The sequence below is a fragment of the Citrus sinensis genome, chromosome 2 (genome assembly GCF_022201045.2).
Source record: "Citrus sinensis cultivar Valencia sweet orange chromosome 2, DVS_A1.0, whole genome shotgun sequence".
In the NCBI taxonomy this organism is placed as follows: Eukaryota; Viridiplantae; Streptophyta; class Magnoliopsida; order Sapindales; family Rutaceae; genus Citrus; species Citrus sinensis.
In genome coordinates this window covers 23,758,118-23,771,485 of record NC_068557.1, presented here as the reverse complement: position 1 = coordinate 23,771,485, position 13,368 = coordinate 23,758,118, and the positions used below count along the sequence as shown (strand labels likewise).

The 13,368-nt window shown below is 32.2% G+C and overlaps 2 protein-coding genes across 2 annotated transcripts in view; one reads left to right on the top strand and one right to left on the bottom strand.

Annotated features, from left to right (window-relative positions):
• LOC102608194 (uncharacterized) overlaps positions 1 to 13,368 on the top strand; it is a 91,548-nt gene that overhangs the window by 42,982 nt on the left and 35,198 nt on the right. The window lies entirely within an intron of this gene.
• On the bottom strand, positions 4,332 to 9,832 carry LOC102609062 (MACPF domain-containing protein At1g14780). Its single transcript, XM_006469204.4, has 8 exons — positions 9,440 to 9,832; positions 9,076 to 9,317; positions 7,558 to 7,750; positions 7,347 to 7,421; positions 6,088 to 6,271; positions 5,829 to 5,998; positions 5,363 to 5,427; positions 4,332 to 5,168 (listed from the first exon to the last, which is right to left on the bottom strand). Exons 1-8 carry the CDS (start codon positions 9,767 to 9,769, stop codon positions 4,547 to 4,549), a joined length of 1,881 nt encoding a protein of 626 aa, XP_006469267.1. The 5' UTR covers positions 9,770 to 9,832; the 3' UTR covers positions 4,332 to 4,546.

Here is a 13,368-nt window from a genome sequence, read left to right as displayed (position 1 = left end):
AAACCGAGCTATCAATTGACTTTAAAACTTAAACCTGTAAGAAAAATTTTAATCCTAGTAATTAGATTCAAAATATATATATATATATCATATTATGTGTAAGAATAACAGACTTGTTCAATGAAATATTCATATGAATTTATTTGACTCTGCGAGCATGTTAAGCGTTATTAGTTAACGTAAAAAATATTTAAGCTTATTACTGGAAAAGATACAACAAGAGTATAACTCTTATAGCTCTAATTAGGATTGTATTTTTTCTATTGTTTGTCTTTTTTTTTTCTACTATATGTTTTTGTTCATTATAAATTCAGATTATGACGCATATATTCGATCAAACCACAAAATTATCCCTCTACGCAATCCTTCACAAACTCTTGATGTTTATCAAATTATCTTTCCTTCTTTATTTTCCCCTTAAGTTAGAAACTTCCTTTTTTTCTTTAAATGAATGATTCCGACCTAGCGAGGTGCTTATTAATAAAATTAAAAACGTGACGAACACCTAATCCGGGGAGAATACAGTGATTTTTTACTCTTCAAAATGGGAAGAACAACAAACGGAAGAAACAAAAGCTAAAAAGAGCCAGCAACTTGTCAAGTAAATATCTAGTAAGGAAACACATAGTAAGCGTAAGAAGACTTTGGGGTGAATCAGGCAAATGTGCTATCTACGGAGAAAGAACAGCGTAAAAAACCTATTAACAACTATTGTATTTTTTATGTGAAACTATGAGCATGTATCATAGCATTTATGATCACAAAATATCCCACACTAATAAAATTATGGTCAGTCAGTTTAGGAAAAAATTTCCTTTGTATTATTAGAAAGGAGATTTGACACATTTCCCCCCTACAGCTACAGGCTACCATTACTTCTGAATTTTAATAGTCACCTCTTACAAGATGGTGTAAAGATAAAACGAATCTCAATCTTTGCCCATTAGTTCAAAGATTAATTGATTGAACATAAAGTTTGATTCGTGCAATATTGTCAATCCATCAAATTCCGAATGTTAAGTTAATTTATCTTCTTTTTGTTGTCTCAGTCATTTTCACTAATACCCCCACAAAATTCATAATATGTACCCCTTGTCTCTTGGGAGTAAAAATTTTAATGAAAGATAATGATTCTTTCATTTTGAGATGAGATCTTCTACGAGGACTTTGACATTATGGGAGTAAAGGAATTTGCGAAAATATAAGGGAATATGTGGTAAAAGCTAAAAAACATAGCAGAAAAATTATTAATCCCCTTATTATAAAGATAGTGCTAACTTTATGAGAAAACGGAAATGGAGAAGCATTTGTCCACTAAAAACCTGGCTATGGTGAATTACAACCGAGCATATATATCTTTGCTCCATGTACATCTTCTTCCAAAATAGTTCAAAGATTCTGTGAAAAAGTATCAGTGGTATAAAATAAAATAGCAAAAAAAGTTGTCGAAAATCAGCGTTTTCATCTTTTGTTCTGCATCGTACATAAAGTCAAACTCACATTAATTACAATATACACATTCTCTTTAATTTATTCTGCTCCTCACGATGCCCTAAACCTACAACCAACGAAACTCAATAATACAAAAATGATAACAATTAAAATTCAAGGCACGTGCCAAAAATAAAATTATTCCACGGCTCAAAGAAATTGAGATTAGAAATCCTCCAACCACTCCCATGTTACATGCGAACAACACACAAGAAGTATACAGATGTGGTCAAAATGTTCAATTACTTATTTTTTTTCAAAAAGCTAGTGAGACTAGGGCTGTAGGTTTCGTAGGAGCAGCTTGTCAACGTTGTCATCACCAATGAGGCTTTACCTTGCTTGCATGCCCTAGCTAGTTTATAAAGCTACTTGTTTGGCGATGGCAGCCTTAATATTTAATCAAGAAAGGCCGTGATTTTTCTGACAAAAATTGAAAGCAAACTTTGTGAATTAAAGAGATTACAGAGTGGAACTGTCAGAAGTTCATGTTTTCAAGGGATGTTTGAGATTTAAGGACCTTTGTGTCCGTGAAAAGCCCATCTTGATTTTCTTCACGGAGACAAAGATTCCTACCGAAAATCTAATCAATCAGTATATTCTAATCGCAAGAGGGTTAATTCAAAATTTGTATCTAGCTGGCTAGCACGGTCTCTCTCTCTCTCTCTGTGAAATTTAGCTAGTTATATTTTGCTAATCAAGCTAGCACGGTCTCTCTCTCTCTCTCTTTGAAATTTAGCTAGTTATATTTTGCTAATCAAACATTCAATTTTAAGATTTATTTTCTAATTATTCTATGTTCATTGTAGCTGTTGTTTCAAATTAATTGCAGTTCTCCAAGTCTCGAATATAGAGAGTTTTTTTTTCCCCAAAAAAAACCGAAAGATAAAGGTGAGAAATCTTACCTACAAAAAGTTAGTACAAAATGTATGCATTGATTCTTTTCTTCTTCTTATCTTTAAAATTTGTAAGAAAGCTAGAGGAAAGATACATTTAATTTTTTTTACTTCTCTCTTTTAATTAGGGGTGGGCAAAAAAATCGTAGTCTTAAAAATACCAAACTGAACCGGCGGTTTTTTCTAATTCAGATCGGTTTTAATTTTTAAAAAAACCGAAATAAATCATTTATAAAAAAACCAAAATGTCGGTTCGGTATTCGGTTCACTAAGCTAAACCGAAAAACTGAATTAATTTTAGATTTTATTCAAATCAACATGTGTTAATTTTTTTTTTATAGATCCAAATATTGAGTTGGAAAATGCCTAAAGTTGATGTTGATATTGATGAAGTTGGGAGAATGTTGTTGGCGTTTGTTTCTAAATTTTCTTTTTATTTTGTGTTGTAAGTTGTAATTGTTGTTATTTTTATTTGTCTTTACAACATTATGATTATGTTTATGTAGATGGAGTATTGAAGTTTGGTTATGTATTTTGAAATTTTAATATTTTATATTTTGTGAGTACATTATTAGTAATTAGTAAGATATTAGTGATAAAATGTGTTTTGAATACTTTGTATTTATTGTTAATATTTGTAATGAAATTATGATGAACTAATTGTTGAAAAAAATTATTACATTTATGAGGCTCAATGGGCTAAAAATTTGAAAATTCAAAATAGGCCTAATAGGCCCAGAACCGAAAAAACCGAACCGAAACGAACCGATCCGAAAAGATCCGTTTGAATTCGGTTCTTATTGAGTTCGGTTCTTATTCGGTTCTTTTTATAAAATAACTAATTTAAATCGGTTCTACTTAATTTCGATCCAAACCGAACCGTGCCCGCCCCTACTTTTAATCTTGAATCTTGGTGGTGTTAAGTAATTGGATAATTTGTAACCATGGAACCTGCTGATTAGCAGCCCAAGACCAATACCAATATTGAAAGCCCAACTAATCGATTCCGCCAACGGGCATGGTTTGAATTGATTTAATTGATTTTATTTATTAGAGACGATGGAGGATGGACGCATCTGTTATATGTTTCTCTTGTATTCTAGATTTATCTCATGTTATTAAGATTTGATTAGATGCATTTTGTTTAATGTCCATTTACGAATTACAACAGAATATGATAATGAAAGGTAGCAGGTGGAATTATAAAATAATTGAGAATTAAATTCTAATCATATAAAAGATTCGTTGTGATGTTAATGTGTTTTTGAATTATTACTAATTAATGGCATTATTATAGGGTTCAAAGTCAAACAACCGATCAATAAGTTTTTTAGAATATTGAATAATGTCTAAGAACAATAATTAGAAAAAAAAAATCAACCCACTCTAAAAAGCGTTGCTAAGCTTTGACACTCAATAAACTTAATCTTTTGAATCAAGTTTAACAAATTGTCTCCACCTTAGTGCCATTTCAAACGTGATTTAGCTCATGATAAGATCACTTATAATCTTATCTTACTCATTATATAATGACAAGATGGTAGTCACTCTTGTAATTTTGCTAGGTGTATACTAATTGGGACGAACATATATACTCCTCTTATCCAAGTTTTCATCTTAGTAAATCCACAATTGATTTCCAAAATCACAGCATTTTTTTTTCTTAAAATGGATTCTCTTTCCAACTATATTTTCTTTTATTAATATTAATCACAATTTACTTTATTTCCACGGTGATTATACTGAAATATATGAGGCCTATGATTGTCGCAACCAAAACCTAGATCGGTAAAGAGTTTTTTCTTTACTCCACAGACACAGAAGCAAGAGTGTTGATTGCCTAGTCTGTCTTAATTTTAATTTGTTGATCTTTAGTTTCTTAAACAGTTGCATGAATATTGCTGAAAACGTGGCTAATATTCGAGCATCTCCGATCGAGCAGAGAGATACGAGAACTTTCTCTTTCTTTCAACGTACCAAGTGTACGTAATACACCCTTTTCTTTAATAAATTGTTGCCACGTGTGTACAAACTTGTTCATTATTGAACAGTTGAACATTTTAAACATACACACATGACAATAATTTATCAAGGTGCCCAAAAACTCTCTCGGATATACAGTGTAAACCATCAGAATTAAAACATAATTTTTCATCTTTTTCCTATGAACAAATGTTGAGTAACGAGAACTTAACTCGAAGACATATCTTTCCTTTCTCCAAATCCAGCTTCGCTCCGGTGACTAACCAATGGCCAGGGCTATCCTGTGGCCCTCTGCACAACTGTGAAGTATCCACAAATTTCAAAAGCTTCTGCGTTCGAACTGGCACCGGCGGCCCCGTAGGAAACACACTAGAATCTACAATCACAACTGGTTTCTTTTCTTTTTCTTGATTGCCCGAAATTGGTGCACTTATTGCAGAAAAAAAGCCTGACTTTTGGGAAAATTCGGACGAGCTCTGTGACCAACTTGATTGGACTATGAAAGCATGCGAAACCTTGGAGAATAAGAGCCGGAGATGGAGAATGCTCTTTGATTCGTGTTTTTGTACGTGAAGTTGAGCTCCGGTGACGATGAAAGAAACATCTTTTCTCGTAGCCCATTTGGGGTCATATTTAACTGGGGCTGTACATATGTGGGAAAAATATTTTCCACCGATGGCTTCAAAGTATTGGTGATTATCATCAGTAACGTCTGATCCTCGCCATAGTTGTGTGTCAGTATCTATCTTGCTGTCGAGCATGGTTTGTGTGATTGAGAGGTGTTGAAGGTGAACGGCTAGCCTGAGATAGAAGAATAATAAAGCTTATTGACACAGGAATAATATAAAGAAAATTGTCTCTATGAAATGAATAACAATAATGTTATACTTATTAAGTTGGGATGATGTGATATATTAAATAGTATTATTATAAATTATGTCACATTATTAGTTTTATACAATACTTATTGCATTACTCATTGAAGAATTAATTACCTGTTGCATTTCCTTCCTTCAAGATATAAGCGAACTCCTGTGACAGGTATTTTTTCTGTCGTTACCTGATGTTGAAGATAAATATTTTTGTTATATTTCTAAGTAATATTGAGGACATTGAAGAAATAAAATAAAAAAAAAAAGCCATGGAACTACCTACTCCCCCAAGACTTAGTCAAATGAACACATAGACCCCATTAGTTTTAGAAAGAGTCCTAATGACTTTTTCTTTTTTTTGCCCTCCTAACAATTATGCCTTTTGAATTGATGATCCAACGGCATTCTACTTGGCTTAATCGAGAAAAAAAAAAAGGAAAGGAGAGAGAGAGTTTGTATAGCACTTTTCGAAATCAAATTTATGTATACATTTGAACAAACCCGTGTAACTTTAGTGTCTTTTTCTCTAAAGAAACAAAAGGGCAAAAAAAAAAGGAAAAAGGTGGCAAGATAATTAATTTGAGTGTACCTGCATGGTATTCACATAGAGCTTTGGACCCATCAAGTGGAAATGAAGGGCGGGTGATGGATTAGTCATGTTAGTTGTTGGCCCAAGTGGAAGATCATTGTGAATTGGAGCCCAAACTTTGTGAGCTTGGAATTCAAGAAAGTACTGTAAATCAGTTATAGGAGGCTTATCTGCAATTACAACAATTTGGGAGTCAGGTCAGCCTAGTTAAAATAGAAGACACTTGTAAATGAACGAAACATAAATTAAAAGCACTCACATCGAAGATAGAGGTTGATGGCATGAGATAAAAAGCCTCTGCCAGGAACTCCTTTGAGAAGAGAAGTGATGGGAATGAAATTAAAGTGGACTGCGTCTGGGTTTGAAGGCACTGTTAGAAGCCACTCACAATGGCTATAGGCCGATGGATCACCTCCCCTTCTCGAACATATCACACTGATTCCCTGCATTGCATCTAATTCTTCAATGTTACTTCAACTTATATAACTTAATAATGAGAACGACAGCATGTCATTAAATGGGCTATAATGTCAAATGAGGCCCAATTAGGATAGTGGATCGTGTTCGGGCATGCAGTCCAATTGGATTGCTTCCATCATAAAGAGACAATCTAGGTCTTTTAGCTTATCTATGAATGATTAGGGGTGTTTGCGGAACGGATTTTACAGATTGAATATCAATTCATATCTGATATACGATTTTACCGATTATAAATTTTTAATCTAATCCAATCCATGAATTGGTGAAAACTCAATCCAAATTCAATTCATATGTCTGTAGATCAAATATGAATTTGACCTAATTCATATCCAATCCACCATTTTGCAGTTTTATTGCAGACTAAAAGTTTTTAATCCTATCCAATCCATGAACTAACTAAATAAAAAAATTTAATATAAAAATAATTTTAACCAATCAAATTCAAAATTAAATAACATTTAAATAAAATTAATTGTTTAAATAAAGCTAGAAATACATTCAAAGTTTCAAAATATAACACACTAAAAAGAAAAAAAATCTCATTTGTTTAGATCAGTACATGAAAATTAATTGTCTAGGAAACTATATTTGTTTATTTAATTATTTTTTATTTTGTTTTATTATCAGAAAAAGATATAATATGATATTAATGTAACTATATTTTATCTTATTTATTTACTAGTAAGTACTAATACCATATTACAAGTTTAATTTCTTATGTAATATTTTTTTTTACGTATTCGCAGATTTTTACAGATTTACAGAAATAAATTCATATTCAATCCACCGACTGTGGATTTTTAAATTTTCAATCTAATTTAATCCACCAATCTATAGATCTAATTTTTACGGATCAAATTTCTGTGGATTAGACAGATTAAGTGAATTGGATCAGATTCTGAACACCCCTATGAATGATAGCCATCCAAATTAACATAGAACACATCATAGCGGATCTCAGGATAAAAAAAAAAAAAAAAATTGTATGACGAGCGTAAACTAAGAATTAGATAGTAGTTTGGTGAAAATATAACCTACATCTTTTGAACTTGTAGAAGAGAAGCTGTTGAAAGCGGCAGGTGTTGGATCAAAGACTTTGAAAGCTTGAGGTGGCTGCAATCGAAGTTAATAGAGAGAATTAAAATATCTGATATTTTAAGAATCAGTCAATGTAATTAATGAAGATAACAAAATCAGGGATGAATATGATAGTCAGCCAAATCCAGAGCTTTTAATGACAAACTAGAACCTTATTCTTTTGTTCTTTAATATTCGGAGTGAAGTTACAGGTGCCAGTAAACAATTGATCGCCGAGGTCATCCAGATGTTTCTTAAGCTCAGATGGCCCCAAGTTTGAAGAATTATCTTGCTTGACTAGCACCACATCTTGGCCACCAATACTCAACCCCACAATGATGTGAGTTCCGTATTTCTCTATGAATCTGTCAAACAATATTACGCAAAATTAAAATGGATGACATCTTGCTCGTTTACAATTTCTGCGGGAAAACAACATAAATCCACCTGGTTTGAATTTGAAAGTGCAATAAATCTACTACTATTTTTATTCAGTTGTAACGATCACATTTCATCTGAAACTTTCAATTGTTGAAATATTTTGCCCTTATTTCATTTTACTGACAGAATACTAGTGGCTCTGGCCGCTGAATGTCAAAAGTCTCTGGTTTGAATGTCATCATGCAAACTCCAGACAAATCAAAGAAAATTTCAAACATGAGAAAAAGTAGCTTTTACTCTTTGTATAATAATGTGCCAAGTTATGTCGTTATCTTAATCTATATAAAGATGATACTATATAATATAATTTATCCCCGAATTTTTCAACTGAATTACTATTTTCTGAAGTATGAGAAATGCAAATTGCCCACGCCAGAGGCACAAAATTTTAGACAACCGTGCGATGCAATTCTTTGGAAATCAAGATATTACATAGAGGTAGGCGATAGCCATCAGCTGGGTAACGTCATTATTATATGATGATGATGCGAAATAAAATAAAATAAAATAAAGCTTCAGTGCAATTGAAATCGTTGACTTAATCTAAAATGTGGACCAATTCCAATCAAGAATGAATGTGTGGTCAAACAATAACAACGCAGTCTCCTTAAAATTTGCCATTTTTACACATTTTAGACTGCACTAACAGCTTGTTTGGCAGGACTTTGTAGAGATTAGTTTGGCTAATTATTTTCTTTTCCTAGTTTAATTTCCAAGTCAAAAGATTTGAATTGTGTTATATACATAGTTTTCCACATATACTGCCAGAAAAAAATTTGACACAACAAATAATTGATTGAGTGCCGTCCGACGTTATATATATATATATATGTTAAATAATGACGTTGATGGGGTTAACAATAAATGTGATAATAAGAGTTTGGTTACAAAACAGTTGTGGGTGTTAATCAGAATTTAAGTTCTATATTTATATGTAGTATTAAAAATTAAAAAAATACATATAATCAAAGATTAAGTTCGCATTTATTCTACTTTTTTTTTTCTTTTCATCACTAATAACCCAAAACAATTAAAAAAAGAAAAATTAACCAGCATCAAGACAAGAAATGAAACAAAATTACATCAACTTATCCTTATCTAGCAAACATCTATAACCATTCATAATCTAATTCATTTAATTTGTTGTTGCAAAATAGTTTCAAAGAAGCCAAACAAACAAACCCAGAAGTAAAATATATTGTAGATAACAAATGTAAGGAGGTGACTAAAATTAAGGCACGTACGTTACCTTGCTAGGGCAAATGGGTCCCATGAAGATGGAACCGCATTTCGAACTTCATCGGAGAGGACGAGCGGGTACCGATCAATATGAACGTTGAAAAGTATAATATAGTAACCATCAAGGCCCAGATATTTTGTGTTGCCTGCATCTTTTGCCCACGAACCACTATGAAAATTAAACATGTTGTTGAACAACCCCGACGGGATTTTCCCCGGAATCGCCGAATTTTGATTGAAAAACTCCGACATCTACGACATGCACCAAAATTGATATTAATTAACTTCTTGTTAATTTAAGTTAAACTTTTTAATTTGATATATTGAGATCATGTAATTATTATTGCAATAGTAGTAATCAGTATGCATGGTACCTGGTTGAAGTTGAGAATATCGGATTGGTAACGAGTTCGGTCACCTTTATCGCATTTGATATCGATGGAGACGTCGTTGACGGATCCAAAACCAGGCACGGTGATCTCTCGTTCATGATCGGCATCATTGAGAACAACTAATCTTTCTTTGCCTTTGCAGTACTTGAGTCTGAAATCTGATGTTAAATCGAAGCCTTTCCCCAGGCTGCTTATAGCTCTCTCCACCACTACTATTCTTTTAGTATTACTCATGATTTCTCTCTCTCTCTTTAAAAGAATAATTATGATGAAATAATTGATGAAGAGAAGATGATTTATATATATATACATGTATATATAGAGAGAGGGAGATAATTATTCGTGAAGACTTTAAGACTTGTGCGTGTTGTGGTTATTTTGGGTTCTCATTATTTTTCCTTAAAAAATGTGATGGTGTCTGAATAGAGGATAGGAAATGGTATCATTTGTACGTGTAAGGGAAGTTTCGTTTTTGGTTTTGAGTAATACTTTGACCGTTTTCCGTTTTCTATTTCTGATTAATGCCCATTGGCGATGACCCTTCGAACTTCAAATCTTTTGAACTCCCCAAGTCTTCAAAATCCTTTCACATTAACTCCTTATGTGTGAAATCTCCAAATACACCTTAATTAAAAAAGTGTTGCTCGCATGATAATTGGGGATGACTGAAATCTCCAAAGAAGCAATACCCTAGGGTGGGGCCCTCCCCTTTACCGATCAAAAATCAAGAATGAAAATAATCCAAAATAAATTTATGAGGATGAGTGCGGGAATTGTTCCCATGCCCATTTCTTATTTGGGGAGAGTATAAATTGTAATCTGCATTCCTTCCCCATTAATTACCGTATTTTAATTTTTACGTATTTTATAAAATTGTTTAACGATAAGCAATATTTAATTACTGTAGTTTCTTTTCATATTCTTTTCACTAGCTAGTTATTGACCAATTGTGTTTTAAGTTTTATTTTTTTAAAACAATTCCTTATGTTTTAGTTTAATTTGAAATTTAGCCCTCGTGACGTAGCTCAACTAGTTTTAATTGCGCACTAATGTGAGTATTTGGTGGGTGAAATTTATCATCACATATAAAGGTTTATTGTAATGTAATTATATGAAACTTAGGACAAAAATGATAAATTTTTACATATTTTATAAATTTGTTTAGCTCTAAGCAACATTTAATTACTTCAGTTTCTTGTCATATTTTTTCACTAGTTAGTCATTGATCAATTGTGTTTTAGTTTTTATATTTTAACAATTCCTTATGTTTTAGTTTAATTTGAAATTTAGCCCTCAGGATGTAACTCAATTAGTCTTGAATGCGCATTAATGTTAGTATTTAGTGGGTGAGATTTATCATCACATATGAAGGTTTATTAATGTAATTATATGAAGTTTAGGACAAAAATGATAAATTATTCGGAGATTTTGGAAACGAGAACGGAGATGCTTGATTACATCCGTTGCTCGACCTAAACAACACTAGTTAGATAATTTTTCTTTATTGGTCAATTTAATTTGTCAAATCTCTCGACTAGGCTAGGAATGATCAGTCACTGTGGACAGAGGCACAGAACATAGTGTACTATTATGATCCTAAGTCTCACAGAGATTAAAATATAAATCAATTTCCGGATATACAAAATTATGGACTTTCTTCCGTTGATAAATTTGAAACAGTATCTGAATTCTTCTAAGAAAAGCATAGAAATACGTTACAACTTTCTGAAGGATGGATAAAATAAAATTAAAAAATAGAAACTTTATTATTATTATTTTTTTTTTCGGGAGAAGAAAACATATTAAGTAACTTGGTTAAAGGGGAAATGGCAAGCCGGCCAGGCTAGTCCATCCACAGGCTTAAAATTTCATTATCAACGAAGAAGATAATAAAGGTAATTCGCCAAAGCCATATATGCAGAAAAAGATTCTACCACTCGCATTATTAGGTCAGCTTGCATTAACTTTATAACGTGATTACGTATAGTTACATCTGGTCTAGGGGATTGTTGGTGGTAAAATTTAGGTTATGTAATTAGAGTGCGGCAATAGTTCTATATCCAATATCTCCTTATAAAATGTGAAGAGGAAATTGAAAAATTTTTGAAGATGTCAAGAAAAGAGTATGAGTCACACTATTAATTTCGAAAGTGCAGAAAATGTCTTTAAAAATATCTTAAAACTACCACATATTGATAAAAGACTATCGTAATAATGATAGCCTCACCACCAAAATTTCTACACATTAGCATGATATGGTTTCCGTAGAGATTATCTCAAAATGTCTCCTCAACAGTAATATGGACCAAGAGTGAGAAAAGAAATCATCCAACTATTGTCTGAGCCACCAACAGTGGAGTCAGCAGTTCCAATAGCTCAATTGGCTCATTTGAAATAAGCCAATCAGAGATTAAAACATGTTGTTACTAAGGATGGTCTCACAATTGACATGTGTCCAATTCTAAAGAAGTTAAAGGACTTAAGTTGGATATTCAAGCTACCCAAAAGTCCTATCTAAGGAGGATAATAACTTATTAAGCTTGTCACGTGTTCACAAAGACATTAAGATGATCTCAAGGACATTCCCCAACTATGTAATGTCTGCTCAATTCCAACAGAAGAGGTACTTCTTTCCTACAACCCTCAAGTTTTTCACTTGTTTTAGGGTTTCTTTGAAACCCATCATCCTTTCCAACTCTTACTTGACTTAACCGTCGGCGTCATCTCTAACGGCTACCATCTTAACTCTACTCATCCCCAAAAAACTATTCTAAGGTGAGTCAGCCTCTAATATTCACAAAGCCACCCTCAAAATCAAGCTCTTGCAATGTTTTTGGGTGAACCAAAATTATACTAGAATAAGAATGATAGTTTGTCCATTGTAGAAATTTTATTTACTAATTAGGTTCTTTGTATATAAATTTTAAATAACTTATTTCATATTTAATATTAAAATATTAATAGCATGTAAAAAAATATTTGAAATATAAATTTGATATTTTAACATAAAAATTAATTACCAGACACATTTATAAACTAAAATTAATCAATTTTTATATTTAATTATCCCATTTATTTTTCAACATTTCTCTGGGCAACAGTTAATTGAGAGACGAAATAAGGTATCAAATTTATAAGGAACTTAAATAATCAAAATAATGTTATAAAAGATGAAAATGTCCTTCTCTATGGGATATGACAACATAAGTTCTTGTACAAAAATTCCCACGTAGCTTATTTTGTTATTGTTGAAAATCACCATCAGGTGAATTTCTTGCAAATCTCTGACTAGTCCGTCGACAATAATTTAAAAAAATCAATTATTGGCTTTACCAATTACCATTGATTGTTGATATATCCTTGTTGAATGGTCAAGATCTGGGATGGAATTGATAGCAATATAGCAAGTGATCGTTAATAAACGAATAAAATAAGACTTCATTAATTCAACTTGTGCATATCGAATTGGAATATAAAATTCACTTCAGATCATCGGTTTAGCATGTTCTCAATTAAAGATAGACAAATTGGTATTTATAAGGAAAATGTTGCCTTAATTTCTTGATCGATATTGGCACTTCCTTGAGCTCATCATTTTTAATGAAAATACAATTGAACTCACCCATTAGGAACGGCGGCGACTTTTTGGTGTCTCATTAAGATATATAATTCATCCGCGTTGAATTAAAAATTCTAGTAGATGAGCATGCAAGACCTGGGAATTTCAGTAAAAGGATTGTGATTCTTGAAATGGCCTCATCAAACAATCTCATTGTTACAGTGTGAAATTGTTCGCCTGAAGCAGACGGCCATTATTGGTATTGACAGCTAATGATGACCAGAACTTGGTTGAACCCATCTGACACACTTGTCTTGACCGTTCCTACTGAATTGGGATCACAAATTAAAGC